This window comes from Ceratotherium simum, chromosome 26 (genome assembly GCF_057802395.1).
Source record: "Ceratotherium simum simum isolate JZ-2026a chromosome 26, ASM5780239v1, whole genome shotgun sequence".
NCBI lineage: Eukaryota > Metazoa > Chordata > Mammalia > Perissodactyla > Rhinocerotidae > Ceratotherium > Ceratotherium simum.
This window is the reverse complement of record NC_141925.1, coordinates 3,653,915-3,680,283: the sequence shown is the minus strand read 5'-3', so window position 1 is coordinate 3,680,283 and position 26,369 is coordinate 3,653,915. Positions and strand designations below refer to the sequence as shown.

At 45.4% G+C, this 26,369-nt stretch overlaps 1 protein-coding gene and 1 pseudogene across 5 annotated transcripts in view; one reads left to right on the top strand and one right to left on the bottom strand.

Moving 5' to 3' along the window:
* The window catches only part of CREBBP (CREB binding lysine acetyltransferase), a 133,152-nt gene that overhangs the window by 42,027 nt on the left and 64,756 nt on the right, over positions 1-26,369 (top strand). For all 5 annotated transcript variants that reach the window (XM_087449548.1, XM_087449547.1, XM_087449549.1 and 2 more), the window contains exon 3: positions 13,279-13,455. In XM_087449548.1, coding sequence (XP_087305674.1) covers positions 13,279-13,455 — 177 coding nt within the window. The remainder of the gene's footprint in view (positions 1-13,278; positions 13,456-26,369) is intronic.
* Positions 19,367-25,242, bottom strand: LOC106803068 (leucine-rich repeat LGI family member 2 pseudogene; annotated as a pseudogene).

Sequence of the window (26,369 nt, the reverse complement as noted above, 5' to 3'; positions counted from 1 at the left end):
TTTCTCTCTTGTTTGTGCAAACTTTTTTTTTTTTTTTTTTTTTTGTGAGGAGATCAGCCCTGTGCTAACATCTGCCAATCCTCCTCTTTTTGCTGAGGAAGACTGGCCCTCAGCTAACATCCATGCCCATCTTCCTCCACTTTATATGGGATGCTGCCACAGCATGGCCTGTCAAGCAGTGTGTCAGTGCGCGCCCGGGATCCGAACCGGCGCACCCTGGGCCGCCGCAGCAGAGCGCACGCACTTAACCACTTGCGCCACCGGGCCAGCCCCTGTTTGTGCAAATTTTTGAAAGTACACTTGACACTCTAAAAACTTAGAAGAGGTTCAAGTAGTGGGTGTGGCTGAATCTCAGAAACAAGAGGTTTTGTCTTAGTAATTTTTTAAATAAAGATGTACTCACAAATACAGTTTCCCCGAAGCATCTTTGATCATCTTTGATTTGCTTGGTAAAATGCATTCTGTGTGCACAAAAATTCCTTTTTTTTTTTTGGATGCCTGCTGAGGAGTAAGCACCTTTCCTGAATGTTCTAATGAGGCAAGTGACCAGAGTGCTCTAAACAGTACCTGAGCAGAGCTGTGAATTGAATGTTGATGATATTTCCTATTCAGGACTTACAAATAATTATCAGTGGATTGTAATTCCAAGGCTATAGTTCTCTGTGTGTGTGTGTGTGTGTGTGTATACACACAACAGACAGGAACAAAAGCTGCTACGAGCTCTCCAATCAGATCCCGACAGACTGGATCGGAGAGTCACAGCCTCCTGTCTTGCAGCCGCTCCCACCTAATGTGTGTGTGTATACACACACACACACACACACATCTGTGCATATTATTATGTATTTTAGGATAAGAATGTGGCACTTGAGTTTGTGGCTTTTGAAAAATGGCGCATGATCTGAAGTTATGTGTTTGTGTTGGTTGCTTTGTTATGTACCAAGTGGAAACTTCATGCCCTCAATAATGAACTGTATTATTCATTTCGTGTTCTTCTGCCAAGTGTATGAAGAATGAACTGGAAAACAAGCCAGCTTAAATCCTTTCTAGAACAAGGCAAGAGATAGATAATACTGGGAAATGCCAACTTCAAACACAGTCTTGGAATTATTGACTTTCTCAATTGTTACAGTTAGGATGCATGCCTGTTTTCAGTATTGTAGAAAATCTCTTTGCTTTAGAGAATCCTGTCTGATGTTACAGATTTTCTGTGCTCTATTTTTGGAAAGAAATCTTAAGGCCACCTCAAGATTGCACAGTACTTTGTGGTTTTCAGAGCATTTTGCTATGTGCTATTTCATTGAAGTCAGACACAGACCAGTCAGAGCAGCCCTGTGTGCATGGCGTCCAGGGTGTCTGATCTCAGCAGGGAGCAGCCGTTCTGATAGGGGTCTGGGGGAAGCCCTGGGGCATAGAGATAAGGGACAGGCCAAGGGGAGGTTACCCAGCAGAGCGTGTTTTCTCCTCTGAAAACCTGGCACGTTTGCCTTAGAGGTTTACTGTGGAGCGGGAGGTGCTGGCCTGCTTGGCAGTTGTACTCTCAAAGTTGTTGGAGTGTGGCTGCGCCTAGGTGTGCTCCTGCTGCATGTGGGTTCATTGGAGGAAAGATTTGCAGAGGTGGGAGCGGCTGCAAGACAGGAGGCTGTGACTCTCCGATCCAGTCTGTCGGGATCTGATTGGAGAGCTCGTAGCAGCTTTTGTTCCTGTCTGTTGATGTTGCGAATGATGCTCTTCTGACACAGTACTTACCTTTTATGAGTTATCATCAGCATTAATAACCAGCTTACTCCTGCTCTTTTCAGTCTTGATGTTCATTTTAATTAATACCTTAGATCTGTCAGTTAACTTCCAGCCACATAGCTGATCATCTTGTCCTATTGTTGTGGATATTTGAGTAGATATAGACTTTGAAACTGCAAGAATAATTTCTCTAGGCCTAGTGGATACCCACACCCCTTCCTGAGGGGTCTTACCGTCTTCTCATTCATGGTGATGATGCAGAACTGCAGCCGCTGCAACTGAATATTACTGTTACTATTTAGCCTCCTTCTCAAGTCCCAGCTCAAGTTTGAGCCTCTTGAGCCATTTGTCTGCCCCCTGAACTAGGACCCCTCTCCATCTTCAGACTCTGTTTAGCAGTCAGTGTTGATGCCACCTGCTGAAAGAGCATATCTGGTTTCCTTGTAGCTTGTGTCTCTTACCTTGGGCTTTGGAGGAGGACATGGCCCTGCATGCTGTGCGCCTCCACCACCCCATAGTATCTCCCTCCTGGAAGATGCTTAATAGATATCACTCTCATGGTTGATAAGCATGTGTATTGCCATAGGCTTTTCAACTTCCACTATCCCCAAGATTAGAGCATCATTGCTAAGAGCTGAGAGAGAGCTAGAAGGCAGGTGGGTGTTAGTGAGAGTTGGGCAGAAATGATAGCTACTGGATCCTCTCCTTGCCAAGAAAGGTCTACTCCTTAAATAGATACTTACCAATTATAAACACACCCCCCTGTCTAAACCTGGGAGCTAAACATATTCTGGTAAATCTCTCAGGATCCAGTCTCTTGCCTCTTGCTCTCCAAAGCTCGGGTAGCAGATAGATTCGGATGAAGTGGTATCCCTCGCTGCTCGAACTATGAATCAGAGCACAGACAGGATAATTGTGCCTTTGTTATTCCAGGAGTCAGCCATAGAATTTCCAAGTTAATAAACATAAGTTATTAGTGCAATATACAGCTTTTTATATCCTGATTGGCTGTTGACTACGTTTGCCTCTGTTTTCCCTCCTTCCAGCCTTCTTTGCAAATAGTGGTCGTAGATGTCTGAGTGACTGAGCCTCGTTCAGGCTTTCTTCTGGTCATATGTATAATACATTAGAGCAAAGTGTGACAACTTATGGCCATGTTATAACCAGGGTGATTTTGATTTAAATTACCACCCAGGAGTAATCTCTGACGGTCATAATCAGCTTGATCTACCTAGTTTTATTCAGTGTCTGATGACAGCTTAAATTAATATTTTAAGTACAGCTGTGCAGCCAAACAGTGGGTCATCTTGTCATCATGGGCAGTCAGAATGAGTAGAAAATGGCTTTAAAATACAAATCTTCCTACTTATAATAAAATAATGCTTTGTTTAGAGAATTTGAATAATTTAGAAAATATAAAAAAGGAAAATAAAAATCACCTGTAAACCCTCTACAGTTATCACTATTAAATATACTTGGTGTTCTCGTGTGTGTGTGTCTGTGTGTGCATGCACTTGCACAGGTGTTATGGGGATTATACATTTTGTATCCTTTTTTTAAAACTTAATGTGCAAGGAACATTTTTCCCTTGTCCGTAATGAGTGCGTTTTTATAGTAAAGTAACTGTTTTAATACCACCACACTACTGCCGTATGTCAATTTTGTACTTCCTTTTCCAAGTGCTTTCACGTACGTTATCTTTAGGAATGAAGTGTAGAGTCTGCAGAGTATTAGGGTAGCTCTGGGTCTCCTCAAAGTCTTGTCCCTGCTCTGTCTCCTCACCATCACCAGTGGGGATGACTAAGAACATTTTACTCTATCAAGTATATTTTTGTTAGGACTTCACACAACTCAGTTTTTAGTTAGAAGTAGAGCCACATATGTTTGAAACTGATATGTCTTTGAGTGTGTTTTACGGTTTGAGATTTATGGCATTTAATAAGCTGGGCAGGACTTTATCCCTTCCGGTTCTCTTCTTATGGCCGAGGCCCAGGAGATTGGCTAGGAGGAGGCCCCAGAAGCCCCGTTGTGTCCTCACGCCTCCCTCCTGGGGCTGGCGAGGTGCTGGTCCTCCTGCCCCTGCTGGCAGTGAAGCTGACAGCCTGTCTGTTTCAAAAACTTGTTCAGTTTTCCTGCGCCAGCATAGAGGAGGAACACAGTTCTCTAAACTGTCAGCTTTCTTTCTCCTTTGAATTTTACCAGAAATAATCATAGGCCCTCTTCCCTAAAGCCTTCTTTGCAAGTTCAGTCCCATTTTTACCTCTTTCCCCTGAATTCCTACATTACCTGCATGCACATTACTTTGTTCCTCTGTTGCCTCCTCTGTCTGCTCTGTTTCGTCTTTTTTCAAGTGGATTGCAGATCGTGGAGGAGGCTACTTAGCCTAACAAGAGAGCTCTCCCTGCAGAGGGTTGGGGTTAAGGTTTAGTTCGTCAAGTGACTTATGAAAAGCTGGGATCTCTATTCTGTTGGACCATAGCTGAGCTGCAGTGTAAATTAAAATTCATCTTTATAAAGATTCACTCTTTATGAAATGAAATGCCTTTTTCCTGTCTTTTTCCCTTTCTCTCCTATTCTTTCATTATCTTTTCCTCTTTCCTCCTCTTTCTCCATGGCCACTGTGGGCTTGGCTTGCAAGGAGCACTCAATCCTAAAGCAGCTGCTTTTCTACCTAAAAAGATATTAGGACTTGGCTGCGTTAGGGGAAGTAATCGATTTAAGTTTCATTGCCCTCACCTTGGATTATTTTGCCTTGGCTTAGCTGCACTTTCTATAGCATCCCCTGGGAAATGGTGTGGAGGATGCAGAGCTGCGGAAAGCCTGGGCCCTGTGCGTTGTAGGTGGCAGGGTGTGCCCTATGAAATCCCCATCTCCTGAACAGGCTGCTGGCCACCCCATAGGGTCTCTACAAGGAGCATTGCTTTGGTGAGGTCCTCCTGGTCCAGGGGCCAGCACTTTGCTGTGTCTCTCACTGTGAGTAGCTGGGCCTTCCAGGAGTACAGACCTCATGTGAGTCAAGCACTGATTGTTTAAAACCAAGAGAGTCATCAGATTTAGGGTTACAAGGAACTTTAAAGATCACTTAGTGGTCATCTAAATACTTCATGTTTTACAGCTGAGGAGATCTAAGACTTAGAGGGGGCAAGAGATTTGTCCCAGTCATGCGGCTCATTAGTGGCAGAACCGGGATTACAGTTTCCCTACTGACCTTGGCCTGGTGCTTTTGCTTGTGAGTTAATACAGACTGCATCCTGGAGAGCAGAATGTGTGTCTGACTGTCGTGACCTGCTGAGGTGTACCAAGAGTGTTAGCTTACCATTTTTGTTGCTGGAAGTTTCTAGAGCAATTGGGTGAATATGAATAAGCCCCCAGGCCTGAGGCCTCGGCGTTGTGATCTGCTGTCTTGTCACCTTCCCTTTAGGAGTTTCCACCATTCTTTCTAAGTCACATTCTGATCATGTGTCATCCAAGTGAAATACCATGAGAGTTGCTAAGTACTTTTTACCCATCTTCCAGTTGCGATTTATCAGTCTCAGGGAAGTGTTCACACTTGGGGGCTGTGTATTTCCCTGAATGCTTTCAAAGTTGGCGGGATTGTAAGGATTGAGTCTAGTGGGGTGGGCTACTCACATGCCCAGAGTCTCCAGCCCAGTTCTCTTACTCCAGGTGACACTGACAGCCAGGCGATGTCTTTGACGGCCAGGCGATGTCTTTGGCATTGCGATCTGTTGTGTGTTTCTTCTTACTCTTTATTTGCCAAGATGAGGTGCTGGAAGGATTCCAAGAGCAAGCGGGTGATAGCAGACAACTGAATACAACCATGTCTTTCCATGAGAACTGCTTTTCTTGGCTTTCTCCCAACAATGGTAGGTTGCCAAGAGAAAATGCTTTTGGCTTTACAAATGATATGGCCATACTCTGGGTTAGTTCTGGTTCTTTATGTCATTGAGAAGAATAAATGTTCTGGCTCTTAAATTATTTAGCAAACTTTTGCTCATGGTGTACTTAAATTGTGTTGTTTTTACACACTTGATATGAATTGTGGCTTTACATGTATAGCAGTATGTGAAGAAAGATGCTGAAAACTTCAGGTTAATAAACATGTTGGGTTAGGTCGAAGTCATATCAAATGGAGCATTCGTTCCTGTGTCGTGGCTGGCTTGCAAGTGGAAATTGGGTCAATTTCTTTTTTTGTGGGAATGTTCTTTCTTGTTCAATTTTTCTGTTTTTATTTATCTTTCAACCCAGGAAGGTTAGGCAAGGGTATTTTGATAATGTATTGTTACTACTTCAATTTATTTTAAGTTTGAAATGAACATTCTGAGTATTTTTTTTAAAGCTGGAAAACAGTCTAGAGTGAAAACTGGGAATGTTTGTGATTTACTAGGACAATTTGAACCTAATTGTCTATTAAAAGTATTTCTTTCTTTCTTTCTTTCTTTTGTGTGTATGTGTGTATGTGAGGAAGATCAGCCCTGAGCTAACATCCATGCCAATCCTCCTCTTTTTGCTGAGGAAGACTGGCCGTGAGCTAACATCTGTGCCCATCTTCCTCCACTTTATATGGGATGCCGCCACAGCATGGCTTGACAAGCGGTGTGTCGGTGCACGCCCGGGATCCGAACCCGAGCCACCAGCAGTGGAGCGTGCGCACTTAACCACTACGCCACGGGGCTGGCCCCTAAAAGTATTTCTAAGACTAGTAAATGCGCAAGATTTTTTCTGTCACAAATTTATTTCGTATTTCTCTGAAAACGTCTCATAATCAAATGCTGGTAATTCCAGCTGACCTCTCCCTCTGGCCGTGCTTGAACCACTCCCCACCATCACACAATCTCTGAAAAATGCTCATTTATTTTGTTATTACTGTAAACATACTTGTGAAAGGAATTACATCTCATGTAAAATGATTCCTCTCGAAACCAAATAACAGTAACTCACTGGCCAATGCTTGTAGTGCTTACTGTATGTCAGTTACTCTCTTAGTGCTTCTTGTATGTGGATTTGATTAATCCTCACACCACCCTAAGAGGAAGTGCTATTATCTCCATTTTACAGGTGATAAAACCAAGGCACAGAGAGGTTTAAACTGCCCAGGGTCACACAGCTAGCAAAGTGTCAGGGCCACCATCAGACCAGGTAAATGTCAGCAGAGTTTACATACTTAACCATGGCTTACTGCCTCTTTGAATGAAATCGTGTCTGTGGCCGTGTTCCAATGAAACTTTTGTTTAGTTTGTTTTGTTCTTTCAAAAACAGGCATTAGGCTGGCGTTGGCCCACAGGCTGTAGTTTGCCCATGCCTCGTCTTTGTGGACTGAGCCTGTCTCTGTCCAGCAGTATCAAGCACCATGCGTGTGCAAATCCGGGTCTGCCTGGAGGAGACCCGGTTCTACTTCAGCAAGGAGGTGACAAGCTTCATGGCGAGGTGCAAGACCTCTAGACTGGGGATGGGGAGAGCCTCATGAGTTCAGCAGCTGATTTGCTGGGTTCCTAAGCTTTCCGGGCCACCATGAGGTGTAAGTTTTAACCGGATACTCTTTGAGGCCCTTCCAGCTGGAAATTTTAACCTGTCCAGTTGTGCTTACTAAGCTTACTGCTGAAGGCTGCATTTTGTTCCTTTTCTGTATGTTTTCTGACCAGCATCAGTACCCCAACCCCCACCCCCTAGCAGTACTTCCTCTGATCGCTGTGCTGTGTAGTGTGGTTTTAAGTTTATGTTAAGGTGTGAGGAAAACTGCTGAAGAATTCAGCTTTTGAAAAAACAATGTGTTTAGTGGTCTCATTGAAACCACATCAAACTCAGCGTTTGTTGCCACTTAAAGCATTTCTGAAGGCCTGGCCGACTCTTAAGTAAAATCATGAAGTGGAAGCGCATTTCTGGCTGTCCTCCTCCGGTCCTCTACATCCTCCCTCTTCCCTCCTGTTCCAGGTATTCTCAGCTGGTCGCACAGTGTGTCCCCATCAGGCTTTTAGCTCATAAATGGTTGTGATCTGATCCTTCTTGTGAGCGTCTGTTTCAAGAGGACATTTGAAGATGAAAATCAGGGAGAGTTCATTTGTGAGGGTGGTTGTTTACATGAGTGGTGGCCATCTTTGGGCAGGAGACTGTCTGCTGGAAAAGGCCTGTGTGTGGCAGGGGTGTATGAGATCTGGGGAGAGCTTGCCCTTCGCTGAGAGTTGTGAGGGGCAGGCGGGAGGGAGTTTTCTTCCTCAAGGACCGGCTTCCTTAATCTTTAGGCGATCTTAGGACCCCCTTTGAGAGTGTAGTAATGGACCTTTTCTCTCAAAAATGCACATCACACAAAATTTGTACGGGCCTGAGTGCTCAAACTCTCCCCTCCCCCATGGACTGCCCAGGCGGTCCTTGGCCCACTGCCTCATCCCAGGGGAGTGTGGGCTGCTGATAATGGGAGAGCAGCTACAACCTGTGGTTGCCCTAACTGCGGAGAAAGCATTTCTCCGTCTCTCTTTCCTACAAAGGAGCAAGAAAATGGATACTTGGCTTGCTTCTAATGTAGAAACCTATTCTGGGGAGAAATTTCCATTATCAGTGTTATTTCTCCTTAAACCCACTGGTTAGCTCTTTGGTTTTCAATTTACTACTTTATTTGATTAGATGAGTTAGGTGAGTAGTAGAGATATTCTCCGGGTTAGTGTAGTGGAGAGACTCTTCCTGTTCTTTGGGAGCCCAGAGCTTGTTTTCTTATTAATATATTGATAGTTGTCATATCGTGACACAAGTAAAAAGTGAAAGTATTTGTCCCACACGCTGAGGTCAGCAGAGAAGGCTGTTTGCAGCCAGATGTGACCACTGAGGCTGATGGATCAGTATTTCAGTGCACCAGTGGGAAGCTCTGGGTTGGGGCATGGCTGGGGCCTTGCACCAAAGCCAAGGGTTTGCTGGCCCAGCGTGTAGCACAGAGGACCTCTTTTACGGCCACGCTGGACTCCTGTTTATGCTGTGATGGGACACAAAACTGTCATCATCCTATAAAACCAACTCTGAGGGCATATTCTCATTGTGGTCAACTTTTCAGCATGGGCAAATGGACTGCCTGTCCGTTGCAGTTAGTAGCTGAGATCCTCATGGTGGATATTTAGAAGATAGAAAGGAGACTGGTACTTCCGCATCTTCCAGTGTCTTCTCCAGCTGATGGGGGACCCTCATTGGTGCCTGGCTTTGGTGACTGGCTTGCAGTTCTTTGATCACCTCTGCCCTCAGGGCTGACATTGGGGTTTCTGTTGATCCAAGGTGTGGTAGTTGCTTGGAGTGTTCATTTTTTTGGTTCTTTCCTCAAATATTAATTAAGCACCCACCATGTGCTAGGGCCCGAGGACACAGGAGACGTGTGTTCCAGGAAGGCCAAAAGTTTTATCCGAAGATAAAGTGGGAATGGATTGTCATGTATATTATTATGACAAAAAGTGTCCTAGAGTCGTGTAGTGTTTTGTAGCATATCTGTAGTACATGTCTGTCAGAGTAGAAAGAGAAGCGTCGTCTACCCTGTCCCTTTTCTTTGGGTGGCTATCACTCACCTACTTGCCAGCCAGCTCAGGACTTCAGCAATTTGTGATTGATGGCCAGGCCCCGTCACCAGAATTTGCTGCAGACACTATCTTTGTTTCAGTGATAAAGGCTGGTGTAGGTATTGTTCAGCATTTTTGAACTAAACTCTAAAGAGAGGTTTCCTCATTAGATCTCTTGCTTTAGAGTCATGCTAAAGCTAATTCTTAGTCTCCTTCCTGGGCGGGTAGGGAAGGCTCAGGATCTGGCACTAGTATTTTTTTTTTCCTTCCTATCTAGTTTGTTCTTTTTTTGTACACAGGGACTGTAGCTTACATATCTTTATTCTTAATTGAAGTGATAGACACAGACAACAGCGTAAGTAGGTTCTCAAATGACTGATTGATACGCTTGGTCACAAGAACGCTTTTTCCTGGGAAAACTTGGTAGACCTGTAAAGCATTATTTAATTTAGATTTCATTATGGGAGAGCTTGTCCTTTTTTAAGATACTAACTATAGTTAACTTTTCCGATTTTCTGAGATTGAACTTGAATTAAATGCTTAGAGGGGCTCTGAAAGAAGAGAGTAAAAGGAAATGTTAACATGTATGGGCTGTGGCAACTGAACAGTTGCCTGTTTCTACTGTTCTGCTTTTTGAATTTTATTGAAAAGAAACTAAATCCTGATAAACTTCGGTTGAAAATAAAGACAAGTTTACTAAATTGGTACCAAGTAACTGTCAGGAAATTAGAAGAAATATGTAGATTTTATTAAATGGAGTTAGACAAACATCTTGATTATACTATTTAATTATGAACATTAATGCTAAAAATAGGTGTGTTAGCCTCGACTTGGGAATTTTCAATCTGACCACAGGAGAATAGATATAGAACAGGAATTCAGAAGTCTAGAAATCTCTAGAAGCGAAAGGCTTTTACCCAAAACTGCAGGCTAGGATTGGAGAACAGCCTTCCAACTCTACCAGGCTCTGCCTGGAGATGGTTGCGGCAGCGAGAGGAGGCTACTTGGGAAATAGGTGGCGGTGGCCCGTTGGAGGACTGTCCTTTGGTCGCCTCCCCGTTAGCTCTGACTGATTAAGGAGAGGCTGGGGCTGGCCCTGGACCGAGGGAGCCAAGCCCTGACCTTAAAGGCTGACCTTCCGCAGGGGGCCTGGACTCACTTTGGTTCATCTTTGGAATTTTGTTTGTTGTCATAGGCTGAGGATGGGATTTTTTCCTATTTTTAAAATGTATAGTCCCCTGCAAGCCGAATGTTCCTTACCTGCTGTCTGTGATCTTTGACTTTGACTTAACTTTGGTTCTTGCCCCTTGAGGATCAAAACCACATTGAGATGGTTTCCTTCACTATTGAGTGGCCGAGAAGAAAAGGTGAAAACAAATTTCCTGATGAAATCTCTCAGAGTGCTCCAGAGCACTCGGAAACACTTTGGAGCAGCCAGTTAGAAAGTGCTTTGTCCCAGAGGCTCACCAGGCAAGTTTACCCAACTGACCAGACCACAACCACCCCATTTCACCCTGGCAAGATGATCGTATGAATGTTATCAAAATATTTGCAAAGTTTTAGAAGTAGATTTTTCGAAACAGGTCTGGTGATCTTTGAGACCACAGGACCCCTTTGGGAGCTTGTTGGCCTCTTGGTGTTTAATCCCCTCTCTGCACCAAAGGAATGAATACCTCGGGCAGTTGGTGTGAGTGGAAGGACGGTTACCTCTCCTTCCCCACCCCCCAGCTGCTGTCCACTTTGGTTCATTGATGCTAGAAACTTCCAAAATGACATTGGTTTTCTTGTTTGTCAAATTGGTGGTTATAAGGAGCAAGCTCTGTGCCAAGTAGGAAAATTGCATCTCGTGTGCTCAGAACCGGGCTCCGCTCATAGCAGGCGCTCAGTAAATACTGTCTGACTGTGAGGGCAGATTCATGGAGGGGTGAATGGATGCGTGTGTCCTAAGTAGAAGGATTTAAAATGAAATTTCGGAAATGGAAATTGTAACTGTTTTTTTTTTTTCCAGATTCTTGGGCCTTTAAGAACAGTGTTTGATTTTATCCAGTAAAACAGAAATTCTGCGAGAAGTAATTGTTACATTAGTTAATTTAGTGTAATACTTGCTGAAAATACAAATTCTTAGGTTCTTCTGAATTTTGGGTAACAACTGAAGGAAGCTAGTTGAGAATCAGAAATGCCGTTTATAGTAAAAGTGTACTGAGTTCCTGTCTCGCCTTAAGTCTGTGAAGAATTTGTTTTTGCTTCAGTTTGAATTTCAGTTAAATTTAAATTTGTTTAGTTTACTCAAGTAAAGCAAATAGGATGCAAGCAGCAGCTTGCTCCCAAAAGGTGAGAAATGTCGACTATGGGGCTACACGTGGGAACTTATGAAAACGCGCAGGACAGGGTCTTTCTAGTTACACTCGTTTGGTTTAATTTGTGTTTCTGTACGGACATTTCAGCAGAAAAGGGTCAATTGTGTTGAGCATTGGTTTGTTTGCAACCTAGAATTTTAGAGCTGAAAGGCATAATGCAATACGCCTTGTTGAAGACACTCGTCTTACAAGTGAAATCGAAGTCCATAGAAGGAATGTAAGTTACCCAGTGTGGATGGATGGGAGCCGCAGTCACTGTGTGAGGCTAGTGGAGAGAACTGAGCCATGATTTCTTAAATGGGAACTCTCTCCCCTAAGAGGTCTTCCCTTGGGGGACCCCTTCCTCCCAGTTTCCAAATAACAAATGCACCAAGACACCAGGAAAATAGAGCGAGCAGTAGACACAGATGGAAAGTTACAGTTTTGTGAAAGAGCAAAGGCAGGTGGACTAGAAAAGCTAGTCTCTTCATGATTAGTCTCTGTTGCTCCAGAAGGGGCAGGTGAGCAGCATGATATCACTGGGGATTCCCAAATCCACTCCTGTGGAGGTTGGAGCTGAGGGGTCCACAGGGAACCTGGCCCGGGTCTGTTGCCTGGAGGGAAACTCTGACTCAAGTGGTTGGTTGTAGGCCCTCGCTGACGCATAGGTGGGGGTTCCTCCTTCCCATTCTTGCTTTTATCTACTATTCATTTTATTTTATTTCACTTTAATTAAAAAAAAATCTTTATTGTGGAAAATGTCAAATGTATATTAGAGAGGATAATGTAACAACCCCCATGTATGCACCTGTTGCCTGGTTAGGAGTAACCAACATAGGGCCAGTTGTTTTTCATCTAGCTCCTTTCCTGGCACTACCCCTTGCCTGACTAGATTATTTTAAAGCAAGTCTCAGGGCCAGCCCCGTGGCTTAGCGGTTAAGAGCGCACGCTCCGCTGCTGGCGGCCCGGGTTCGGATCCCGGGCGCACACCGACCCACCGCTTCTCCGGCCATGCTGAGGCTGCGTCCCACATACAGCAACTAGAAGGATGTGCAGCTATGACATACAACTATCTACTGGGGCTTTGGGGGGAAAAATAAATAAATAAAATCTTAAAAAAAAAAAAAAAAAGCAAGTCTCAGACATTATTTCATTTCTTTGTCAATATTTCTACTGTGCATTTTGAACTAATGGAAACTTAGTTTAAATCTGATGGAGGAATCTGAAAGAAACTAATTACTTTTATAAAGTAATTAAGGATTAAACTGAAGGAGCTCCCCTTTGTTAGTTGTTCTGGAAGGGTTTGTTTTCCAAATGATTTTCTTATGTGTTGGTGCCACTGTCAGGATAGGGGGAATTGGGGTGAGGAGGGTAGCTGAGGGGAAGGTGGGAAAGCCTGGGCTCTTGGATGATATTTAGGAGCAGGGGACAGATGGAACTATTGGGAGAGGCTTCATTAGTCTTCTGCTTTGGTGTGTAGCTGTTTGAGCAAGTTGCTCTGTTCATAATCCTAGCTGTGAACCGCAAGAATGAGCCTTTAATTTATAATTGAAGTGCGAGTTTCAAAGAAAAGAATGATTTTTGCTTCAGTAGGTCAAAGTGAGCATTTCTGAGGCCCTTCCTTTTATATGTGATTGCGTTCTCACAGCTGATGTTGCCTCTTTTTGTTTCAGATGGGAATGACTGGTAACACAAGTCCATTTGGACAGCCCTTTAGTCAAACTGGAGGGCAACAGATTGGAGCCCCTGGAGTGAACCCCCAGTTATCCAACAAACAGAGCATGGTCAATAGTTTGCCTCCCTTCTCTACAGACATCAAGAATGCTTCAGTCACCAACGTGCCAAACATGGTAAGTTGCCCTGGGCTCTCAGAGCCGTGGGTCTCCAGTGGGTGCCTTGGTGTGTAGATTCTGTCTTGCTGACAGTGACGACCTGCAACTAAAAGTATGTCATGGGTGATAGGAAGATAACTCGTATTTCTTATGAGTAGCTCTCTCTCAGTGAGTTGAACTCTCTGGGATGAGGTGCCAACAGGAGGGCTAGGTAGATATGATTCAGCCAGTCACCCACCATGGCTCCTGTGTGTAGGGAGAGGATCCATGTCCGTGAATCACTTTACCTTTCTCTTCAGAGCGACCCTCTGTTTTTTTGTGAGGAAGATCAGCCCTGAGCTAACATCCATGCCAATCCTCCTCTTTTTGCTGAGGAAGACTGGCCCTGGGCTAACATCTGTGCCCATCTTCCTCCACTTTATGTGGGACACCACCACAGCACAACCTGACAAGCCATGCCTTGGTGCACGCCCGGGACCCGAACCTGGGCCGCCAGCAGCAGAGCACGCGCACTTAACCACTACACTCTGGGGCCGGCCCCAGAGTGACCCTCTTGATTCAGTAGTAGAGCCGAGAGAATTAGAGAGAGATGGACTGTTCTCACACCTCCTGTCTGTTAGTGGTTGAAGCTGTCAGTAGAAGCCCATTGATCTGTGTTACAGTCAAATGAAGGACGTTCATCCTCGGAGGACTGTAACATGTCTATGAGACGTGGGTTCACGTCTGACTTGAAAGATAGTTTCATGTGTCTTCATTCTCCCTGAGATTTCCCACCTGTAAAATAGAAACTATCCTTGGAACCTCTCAACCCAACTAACCAAGATGTTAATGGGAAAATAGCTTCCTTTGTGCCGCAAAATACCATCTCTTTTCATTCCAAACACTAGGGAGAAGTGCATTCTTTTGTCAGAAGACCTCACTGTGCACATCAACTGCTGAATATCTGATGGGCCTTTGGTGGTCAGTCAAGGCTGGGAACAGCCAACCCTCTTCTTCCCTGGGCTTGTTGCTGGGAATCTGCCCTTCCAAGTTTGTCATCCACATAGTTGTGCAGTAGCAATTTGGGAGAGCTCAGGAGAAAGCCAGGGAATTATGTTCAGGAAAAGTTATGTTTTGTCTTTTGATTTTTTGAAACTTCTTATTTTGAAGTATTTGTTGTAAAAATACAACAGAGGGGGCCGGCCCCATGGCGCAAGTGGTTAAATGCGCGTGCTCCGCTGCAGCGGCCCGGGGTTTGCTGGTTCGGATCCCAGGCGCACACCGACGCACCACTTGTCAAGCCGTGCTGTGGCGGCGTCCCATATAAAGTAGAGGAAGATGGGCATGGATGTTAGCCCAGGGCCAGTCTTCCTCAGCAAAAAAAAAGGAAGATTGGCAGATGTTAGCTCAGGACTGATCTTCCTCACACACACAAAAATACAACAGAGAATTCCTATATATCCATCACCCAGCTTCCCCTGATATTAACATCTTATGTAACCTTGGACCATTTGTCAAAACTAAGAAATTGACATTGCTTACAGTACACAGAAGTTTTGAGACTGTTGGAAGCAGAGAGAGTTAGATCTCTGTCTCTGTTTGTGATGAAATCAGAAAATGGGGTGATAGCGCGGTGTCCTTCTCAGGTGCTATCTCTGTTTGCTACATTCTTCCTTCTTTCTTGTTGCTGGGAAAGATTCGCCCTGAGCTAACATCTGTTGCCAATTTTCCTCTCTTTTTTTCTCTTCCCCAAAGCCACAGTACATAGTTGTATATTCTAGTTGTAGGTCCTTCTAGCTCTTCTATGTGAGCTGCCGCCACAGCATGGCTACTGACAGACGGGTGGTGTGGTTCCGTGCCCGGGAACTGAACCCGGGCCACCAAAGCAGAGTGCACCAAACTTTAACCACTAGGCCATCAGGGCTGGCTCACATTGTTCCTTCTTAAAAAAAAAAAAAAAGGGCGGGGGGCATGAGTAATAAAATTGGTTCTCAAACTGCTTAAAGTTTTTCTACTTCTTTATTTCTTCTTCTGATCATCTCCCTGTAACTTTCCTGGATTTACTGCTCTCCTAGTAACTTTGTGTTGCCAGGATTGTCCTGTTCCCAGGCGTACAGATCCGGAACCTAAAACAAAGTCCCCTCACTGCTCCCTTTGCCTGGCCCCTCCAGGTTCAGGGGGAGCAGGCGGGGACCTGGCACCCATGTTCTTCCAGGTCTTGCTAGCTGTTCCTTTCCCACTCATCACTGGGAGGACAGTAGCACGGACTCCAGTGCTGACGATCATTACCTGAGCTTGCTCAGTGACCTGGAGCACATTTTGGCTTCAGAGTAAGAAGAGCATTTGATTTTTCACAAAGGTCCTGTATTTTGTAGTCTGGGAAACCTTGACCTAACATTTTCCTCCCTTTTCTCTCTTCAAATCTTCTCCAGCCCCGGTTCCCCATCCTCTCTCCTTTACCCAAAACTTAGTGTCAGAATCCCTTCACTCCGGGTTCCCGTGCCTGCCTCTGCTGCCTCAGGGGACTGAGTTCCTGAGAGTGGTGTGCTTGTCAAGCAAGGGCAGGTTCAGTTTGAACTGGACTGGAAAGAGGCTTCTGGTTCCCTTCACCTGCATCAGGGCTGGTGGGGACAGCGCTTTTGTCTGGGGCAGGGCTTCTCTCTCCTTCAGCACTGTTGACATTGGGGGCTGGATCATTCTCTCCTGTGGGGGCCGCCTTGTGTATCGTGGGATGTTTAGCAGCATCCCTGGTCTCCACCCACTAAATGCTCATAGCGCTCTCCCCCTCCTTGTCCTCCCTCCCCACAGTTGCCCCCAGTTGAGAACCCCTGCTCTGGGGAATGGTTAGGGGCTCTGGGGGATGGTTAGGGTCGGTAGTAGCAATAGCATCTCATCCTTGTGTCTGTCTTCATGACATCTAACAGAAATTAAACCAATTCTCTCCCTCCCTGTCTCTCCCTCTTTCTCCGTCTCTCTCCCTCCTTCTCCCTCCCTGTCTCTGTCTCTCACTTATCAGGATATCATAGTAAACTAAGGAAGTGTTTTGGTCTGTGGAGCTGACTACCACTTCCCCACAGGGGCACGTGTGGACTTTGTGAGAGATCCACAGCAGATGCCTTTGGAGGGCAAACTTGGAGTGACATCCTCGGACATTGACCTGGAGGACACAGGGCAGGCTCTGCCAGCATGTGTGTCTGTGAGGCAGCATGACCCAGTCACAGCCTTCGTGCTGTTGGGGTAGGAATGAGAGGGGACTGGCAGAGAAGAGGGACAGCCAGCACACGAAGTTGAGCTAACTTCTTTCTAAGTGCTTTCACGCCCTGTGTTTTATTCTTGCAACAGCCTCTTGAAAGACGTCATTACATGTCCTGTTTCACAGATGAGGAAATTGAGGGTCTAAGGGGTTTTGATTTGTTTGAGGCTGTGTAGCTTCCTGTCAGCCAAGCTCAGAGCTCTTTTTCATTATGCCTGGTGTCATGTTTCAGCAGCCCCAAGTCTGCTGGGAGTGCTTCACTAGCCTGTGCTTACATTGCTTATTTGCAATTCCTCAAACATGTTTTGTGGTCTTCCTTGAATTTTCTAAACTACATCTGGCCCCTTGGAATCTGTAGATTTTTGCACAGTGAGGGAAAGCAATTACCGAAAATCTAGGTGTCTTTAATGAATAAAAGAAAAATATGAAGGCTTGATCTTATTTGCATTTTTTGTCATGCTTTGGGGAATAATCTTTTGAAGCCCAACTAAATTTGGTATACCAAACAATTCGGCTCAGGACTCCGATGTCCAATCGCTTGGTGCTCTGGTTGAACTCTTCATGGAATGATTTAAGCCACTCAGTCATTGGCCAAGGGATTCTACTTTTCTCCTCTCCTAGTTTCTAGAAGATCCCAGTATCACTGGGCAGTGTTGAGAAAGAGAGGGGATATGGCCATCCCTTTAATTTGCCGCAGTAGTTGAACACCTTTTCTGGGCCCAGGTGCACCTAGAATGCAGATGTGAGTAATGTAGAGCTCGCCCTTCTTTGTGAAATTGCAGGGAGATGGTGATGGAAGACAATTACAAAGCACAACTGCCCCAGCAGGTCAAGTAGCATGCAGTGGTTGGGGTTGACACAGGGACCTCCTTAGATGGAGCCCTCAGAGAAGGCCACACCAAGAAGGGAGATTTAAGGGTAAGATCGGAAGGATGAGCAGAAGCCATGGAGACCCCAGAGCACTGGGAGAACATTGGCTTGTGTAGGAACTGGCAGAAGGCCAGTGGGAAAGGTGACTCTTGAGTGAGGGAAGAGCAGTGTGCCTGGATGTTAGGGGCTGAACAGGACCAGCTCACGGAGGACTTGGGGTGGCAGAGAGGCCGTGGATGGCAGGGACCACTGCAGCGGTCTAGACTAGAGGAGACGGTGGTCTGTAGGTGGTTGATCACAGTGGGGACAGGAGACTAGATGAGGTTTGCCACTACAGTGGATGTGTGGGGTCACCATGTGAGGCGACTTGGTGGGTGGTGGAACCATTTACAGAGCTGGAGGAGGAGAAGACTTCGAGAGGGATGAGGAAGGAGTGATGAAGGGGAGAGCATTAGTAATCCACTTTAGATGTGTTTGTTTTGAAATACTTGTGAGATGTCTAGGTAGGGGTGTCAGGCAGGTGAGTGGGCCCACAAGTAGGGCAGCCGCCATCCATCTGAGAGCTGGTGCTAACTATTCTGCAGCAAGGGCTGTGGAATGAGTGAGATCACTCAGCGAGAGCACAGGAAGAGAGACCAGGTGGAGGAGGAGCTGGCAAAGGGGACAACAAGGGAATGATGTCCCTAGAGCTGAGCGAGGAGGACGTTTGGACAGGAGGAAATGGTGGCTTTGGAGATGGTGAGTAAGATGAGGGCAGAAGAGCATCACAGGAATGTACAGGTAAACCTATGGGCCGATCTTTTTTCTTTTAAGTCAAGTAGTCCTAGAGACCTGCAAGTCATCGTGCTCTGTTGTTACCCTCCAGCATTCCCAGCTGTCGTTACCTCTGGGATGTGCTGTGGAAGCTCTGAACGATTCAGAACCCCTGTTGCAGACAGGGTCATTGTTGAGGGTGTGTGTATTCTCAGTACAATATTCAAAAGCAAATACCACATTTTCCTAAATTTCCAGATGTATCTCATTGCAGCTTTCTTTGGCCATTTTATTTGTACTTTAGAACTTTTCTATAGGCTTTTGAAGTTTGTTAGAGATTTCACCATATTATTTATTGTATTTTGCGATTCTAAGATGCACATTTTTTTCACGTTGCAGCATCTCTGAAATCAGGATGTGTTTTTTTGTTTGTTTTGCTTTTTTTTTTGGTCTTTTTTTATTTCATTATAAGAGCTGTCCCATCTTATCCGATTTTCTCCTTCCTCATTAAAAACAAAAAAGCATATTACCTTCCTAGATGGTAAGAGTTAATGCTGTACTCTTTTCTCAGTAATTACAGGCTTTAAGACGTCTTTTTAAATGGGAGAATGGACATGTCATGCAGTTAGCCAATAAATGCAATCCCTGATTAAAATGTGAGTTCTAAAAGTTTGGAAACTTCTAACTATTTCTTCAGTGCATTTTTAATTTCGGAGCTCTGAATCTGGCTTCTCTTTAAGTTTTTTTTTTTTTTTTTTTTTTTTTTGTGAGGAGATCAGCCCTGTGCTAACATCCGCCAATCCTCCTCTTTTTTTGCTGAGGAAGACGGCCCTGGGCTAACATCTGTGCCCATCTTCCTCCACTTTATATGGGACGCCGCCACAGCATGGCTTGCCAAGCAGTGCGTCGGTGCGTGCCCGGGATCCGAACCAGCGAACCCCAGGCCGCCGCGGCGGAGCGCGCGCACTTAACCGCTTGCGCCACCGGGCCGACCCCTTCTGTTTAAGTTTTTTTCCTTGGTCCTCTCTCGTGAGAGCTAGTGCTACATGTCTTTTAAATTCACCAATCACACCTTCACAAACTTAAGTCAACAACTATATGTTCTAAAATCTTTGTTTTCCCTTTGAAACTGGATGCAAAAAAGAAATCTCTCCTGTCAGTGGAGACAGCTGTGAAGGAACGAGGTGCTTGCACATAAATTTCCCTTAATTTTTTGAAGAGCTGTTTCTCTTTATCCCACTGGTAGATCTGGGAGAATGTATAGTCACTCCCCAGGGCCAGGTAGTGATTCTCTTTAGTAGAAAAGGGCTGCAAGGTCATGGCTCCTCGGGACGGAAGAGCCTGGATTTCCACAAACTGCTTACTGTTCCACCGCATGACCCTGGAGTCCCCGATGAAGCGGGTGAGCGAGAGGTAGAGGGCATTCTGCATTCTAAAGCTCTTCACGGCCAGCACGTCCTCCATGTTGGGGATATCGCTGTGGGGGACAAACTTCTTAGAGCTTTTATTCCACCGGAGGATGATGGGCACCTGGGAGCGGCTGGACAGGATCAGATGCGATTTTCCATCTATATCGACAAACTCCGCATCTGTGTCCCTGAACCACTCGTGTAGAGACTGGTACGAGTAGAATCCTTTGCTGTTCCATTTATAAACTGTTGACAGACCAGCTTTAGAGCTGTCTGCAATGACGAAGAACGTCTCGTCCTCGATCTGAAACAGCTCAATGTCGTTGGGCTTGGAAACGCGAGAGACTTCTATGTCTTGGAATTTGACAAACTTGGTCCAGCTCTCATCGTATCTGTAAATGTGAGAGCCGCCAGAGAGCTGGGCCACCACCACAAAGACCTGCTCGTCGATGAGGATGGCCTTACAGCCCACGATGGACTGACCTGTAATGTTGTCATAGCTCCAGAAATTCATTTCGATGTGGTCCCACTCCAGCACCATGCAGTTCTCCATGCTGGGCTGAGCGATGGCCATGTACACGTCATTCTTGGAGTTGAACGTATCCACCGAAACCGACTGGTAGGGCAAAGTCTGATGAACAAAATCTGTAATTGTGCATTCGTAGTCAAAGCTGGTCACATCATTTAGCTTCTTTTCCTGATATTCTGGTGGACCAATACAGAGCACATCAGAAACGGTGGAATTTGTCATCTTCAACCACAGATACAACCACTTGGCTTTGCAGTCACATTCAAATTTATTGCCCCTTAAATCTGGTTCAATCAGGGAGTCTAAATCACTGAAGACATCCCGTGGGAGGGCTTTGATGTGGTTATTGGCCAAAGAGAGTTGAGTCAGGTCACGGAGGCCACAAAAGGCATTTCTTGAAATGGTTTCTATTTTGTTCCCTTCAATGAACCAGGTACTCGAGATGAAAAAGTCCAGCAAAAGCATCATCCCGGATGGCTGTAAATGAGTTAGAATTCAGCAATAGCAGCTGCAGGGAAGGCAGACGGGAAAACATTCGGTCCTTGATTTCCGAAAACGTTCCATTTACCAGGCTCAGGGAGCTGATGTTGCCCAGCACAGTCCTGGGCACCCAGGCAGAGCCCACGCAGATGATGGACTCCTTGGTACAGCTGCAAGTGGCGGGGCAGCGCGCCAGACGCCTCACCTGCGCGCTCGGCGGGATGAGGCACGTGGCGCTCAGCAGCAGCAGCAGCCCCAGCGCCCGCCGCCGCGGCCGCCGCTGTCGAGGACGAGGGCGCCGCGGGTGTGGGAGGCCGAGCCGCAGCCGAGCAGCATGCTGGCTGCCGCCCCCACGCGGCGCCCCCCCACCGGAGCCCGGGCTGCTGGGCGGCCGCCGCACTTGCGCCCGCCTGACATCAGCACTCGCGCCCGCAGCCCGCTCTGGCCAATGACTCAGGATGTGTTTTAGAAGAATCGAGCTTTAGATCTAATAAAATACAGTATATGTGCTATTTTACATATTCATAACTTGAAATAATGAATGACATAACTATTAAATATATATATTCACTATACAGTTTTCCAGGACAGCTTACATAGATGTAAGAATTTTTAAATTATTTAAATTTTACTGACAAAGGAACAGGAGCAGGTTTTAAGGGGGTAGAGGTTGGGTCATCTTTCTGTGGACTGGAATTGAGGTCTGCGTGGGCCATCTTGAAAGAGGGGTGTGCACAAGAGTGTGTGGGGAGGGAGAGATGTTCCAGGGCAGTCCTGGTGACATTGTCCTTCTTGCTTAAGCTTTGGATTGGGCTTTCTGCCATTTTCACCTAAAAAAGTCATAACACACAGAGTGAGGGAGCGTTTGCAGGAAGGAGGGAAACTCAGATGTCAGCTGAGACCAGATTTGTCAATTAGGTCATTGCTGACCTTCACAACAGTTCCGGGATTGTTCGTTTTGTTTTTTGGTGAGGAAGATTAGCCCTGAGCTAACATCTGTGCCCATCTTGCTCTAGTTTATGTGGGACACTGCCACAGCATGGCTTGATAAGTGGTGTATAGGTCCACGCACGGGATCCAAACCTGCAAACCAGGCCGGCCCCTGGGGATTGTTTTTAAAGGAGCATTGTTTAGAAGTGGGACACATCTTGGGCTTATCTAATCTGAGAAAAGTTTGGTGACCAAAGGGGCCTCAGCAGCAGGTTCTCCCATGGAGTCTCCTATGGGGCTCCCTGACGTGGACTCCTGCAAGGGTTATCTCTAATAGGAAGTTCATATGTGATTTTTTTTTTTTTTGAGAAAAACTAAGGACTACATGTGGAGACTTCATTCTTAAAGTTGTGAGCAGGAGATTCATCAGGAGTGCTGCTTATTTACAGTTGCTCATGAGAGTGGTGTGAGGATTCCTTTCAGTCGTGTGTCAGAGAATTTTGAAATGGAAGCTTTGGATGAGGCCCCCAGGCAGCTGCTGATGCAGGTCTCTGAACGGAAGGAAAGTGGCTGTTGGAGGGCTGTTCCTGTGGGCGAGGGTTGTGGAATTGTCCTCTCTGTCCTGCTGGAATAACAGCTAAGACAGTGCCGTTGGCAGCACGTGGGTGGTGAGCCAGCGACCGTGGACCTTGCGGGACTTGCTGTGTGTCTTGGAGTTAGTTCTGGCCACATCAGAGTCACTGGTTTCCTGCCCCCCCGCCCCCCAACCCCCACCCCACCCCTGCCATCCTCCTGGTTCAGAATCTCTTAGAGGAAGGATGAGGAATCTGTTTTTGTGGTCACTATTATTTGTGAAAATTCAGTTTTTCTCTTTTTCAGTTTTCCAGTGTGTGCCACCTAATTCCCTCTAAGGCGGTTCAGGATAGTTGCCAACTAGATGGGCTTGTTGTTCTTTCTCGTACATTGGCATCTGCAGTTTTAAACAAGCTCCCCCAAGTGACTCTGATGTAAAATAAAGTTTTCAAGAGCCACTGTCCACTGCAGAGTCAGTGACCTGGTTCCCAGCTGTCCTGCTGTGGAGTGGGTTCACTTTGTTGGTCTTTGTGTCCACCTCAGTATGGCAGAAGGCTTTCATATCCCCTCCCCCATTTGTCTTACTTTCTCATAATTTTCTGTCCCCTGTATCCAGTTTCTGATCGCTGAGGGATCAAGACTTCAACTGACTGAGCAGGGTTAAGCCTCATGCACCCGAGGGGTTCCCTGCAGAGATGCTCATGTTCCCATAACATTGTACACTAGCTCCTTGTACTTCACAAGCAGGAATTTAAAATCACCGGTTGTCTACTATTTCCTCTACCCTAGGAGTAAGGAGAGCACTTCTGTCATTCTTGTGGGAACGAGTGAGTAGTCATGTCAGCTCTTCACCACGAGAGCAGTTTCTGTAGGAAGTCACTCCAGGGCTATGAATTATGCCTCAATAAATGAATTGGAAAACATGGGAAAAAGTTGGGAAGTAAGCGTTTGTCTCTAATCATTAGTAATCCAAGTGTTGGTGTATTTTTAGGAGTTTACATCTCTTACTCTCATCTTATTGCCTCCACCTGCATCTTGAGGACCTCTGAGAAAATTTGTATGTGGGGCCTTCGAAGAATAACTTTTAGTCTGAAATTCTTATCAGTAGCTATATAAATCCTTTCTACTGTTGAAACTCATCCCCTTTTGTTTTGGTAATAAATATCAGCTGGGAAACATAGCCTAAGCACAAAATATGATATGTTGCAAGTATCAGGAAACTATAAATTGAGAAAAATTAACAAAGTCCTTTGATAGCAGGTGTAACCGTAGCTTTGGCAAGTACTCAGTCAGGGTCATTTAACTTGCCAATATGGGTTTTCATTAACCAAGAGTGTGTTTTCTAGGGCCGGCCCCATGGCTTAGCGGTTAAGTGCGCGCGCTCCGCTACTGGCGGCCCGGGTTCGGATCCCGGGCGCACACCGACGCACCGCTTCTCCGGCCATGCTGAGGCCACGTCCCACATAGAACAACTAGAAGGATGTGCAGCTGTGACATACAACTATCTACTGGGGCTTTGGGGGGAAAAAAAAAAGGAGGAGGATTGGCAATAGATGTTAGCTCAGAGCCGGTCTTCCTCAGCGAAATGAGGAGGATTAGCACAGATGTTAGCTCAGGGCTGATCTTCCTCACACACACACAAAAAGAGTGTGTTTTCTAGAGTCCAATTGGTATAGCCCTTTCTTCAATGAAACCTTCTGGACAGAAGCATCAATTATTTCCGGAGACATTTCGGTCTTTCACTTCGTGTAAAGTACAGACTGAGTAGAAAGGTTCTTCATGTCTCAACAAGCTGTGTTGCATACCTACTAACAACTTGCGGTGAAACTTCTGCCCGCCTGTTAGCAGCAAATAATCCTGGGGATATTTACCAGGCATTTGTGAGAAATGACGTGACCGTTAGAAGACCTCAGTAGATAGCACATTTAATGGTCTGGATGGGGACAGATGTGAATACAGTACTTGACCGCATTTGAAGAGTCATGAACACAGCCGTAATCACCAAACTTCCTTTTACCTTTTCCACAGTCATATGAAATGGCCCTAAGGCTCAAGCCACCAAAAACCAATTTGTCGGTCAGATGATTAATTTGCCAAGTTATCAAAAACTTACTGTAATAAATATGCTTGAAGAATATGTTTATATATATTGACAGTATTCAAGAAGAATATTCCTTAAAGTTTTTAGTAAATTGGTAATTCTTGTGAACTGGTCATTTGGTGAATGGGCCTGATGCCGTTCTAAGTCCCTTAACTCAGTTGAGACCTGCTGGTCTGGTCAGCCTGTCGCCTTGGCTGTCAGAATCGATCCAGGACCTTCTACCTTTAAGGGTGTCCTTGTGCAGGTAGCCACTCCCTCCTTGGCAGACTGACTCTGCATTTTGGAAAGAGTGACCTTGGGGCAGGGGAGAGAGTAGAGGGTCTGTCCAGTTGTCAGTCCTGGCTTTCTTTGTCCTCTGGCTCATCCATTGACTTAGCCATTTGTTTTATGCTGTAAAATCACAGTGTTGCTGATTTGCAAGATTACTTAGAAATCATTTGGGCCCAGCATGCTCATTTTAAATTATTTTCCTCTTGACTTTAAATCTTATATTGTAAAGTAATCTTTATGTTTTTTTAAATCAGTAAACACCAAGGAAAAAGAAGAAAACACATGAAACCTGATTCAATCTATCTAAACAGCTATGTTCTGTTTCTTGCCAGTTGATCTTGATCATCTCAAAGGTGATTATCACTTCTTCCCAGTTTGATAGCTGTGTGCATTTAATGAGCATTTTCTTTATTTTATGACTTCAAAGCTTTGCGTACCCAGCTGTTCTAGGGTCCTTCTGGGAGAATCAAAACAAGCAAATATTGCAGAGCAATCCCTTGTCCCACCTGTTCACCTTGGTGTTATTTTCTGACTTCAAGTGGATGTTGGGGAGAAGTAAAGTTTCCAGGTGGGCCAGGGCAAGGATGTCAGAGGAGTGTGGGTCTAGACCCCCATCGGTGATGTGAAAGGTTTGGGCCAGGTTGATCTGAAGGTCCATCTCCAGGAATCCCAGCCCGACGTGCATTTGGAGCAGTGGTTGTGTGGTGGGAGGAAGCACTTTCATCCTCTGTTCTGTCTTGGTCAGTTTCTGCTTCTTACTGTTTGCACTACAGAGTCCTTTGCAGACATCATAACCTATTCTTGGACACTTAATGAAAAATGACTTATTTTTCTAGGAAGAATGCCAGGATAAACTTTATTATGTGTACTTCTTGTGCACATCTGTGATTATATCCTTAGGCTAGAAATATGGGGCATATAGAAAAATGCAGTTGGTGCTGATTAGTCAAATCTACGTAACAATAACAATCCAAGTAAAAATACATGTTAGAGTTCCTAAAAAAGTTAAGAAATACCAGAGTAAATGTGGAAGGTTTGCCTTTCAAGGTCTTTTGATGAGCAGAGGTGTAAATGATGATTGAGTTATGGTGACAAGTGATACATGCAAAGAGCATGTGGCCAAATCTAGCAAAGACTGGAGTTGAGGGAGCAGGCTGTACTGCCCATAGCTGCTGGGTCCATGCGCTTTGTGCTCACTGCTGTTACTCGTGGCTCACAATTTTAACATGTCACGCGAGGGTGTTCATGATTGAACCACTGTGACTCCCACACCATGCTAACCTCCTCTTTCCGTGATTAGGAATTGCATGTGAGCTGATTCGAGTTCCAGAAATGCATATTGCATATATTTTAAGGCTTTTGGTGGATACTGTTATATTGCCTTGCAACAAAAGCCACATACCAGGTCATCAGTATTAAACGATGCTCCCAAGGCTGGGGGTTATCATTCTGTCCTTTGGTAGGAGAAAATGGTATCTCATTATATTGATTTTCATTTCTTTGATTACTGGTAAGAATTAAAGTACTTATGTTTAGAGGCATACGCATTTCTTTTTTGAGTCATTTAGTTCTGGTCTTGTGCCAGTTTTTCTGTCAGCTTCTCTTATAACACTTTATAAAGCAAGGTGGTCAGCCCTCTGTTAAGGTAGGCGGCAGAGAGGTTAAGGGTGGGACTTTATTGCTAGACCACCCGATTTACCACCACCGAGCGTGCCAGCTGGGCGAGGTGCACCTCTCTGGGCCTCAGTTACTTCCCCTGTAAGGCGGGCTGCCCCGAGCTAGTTC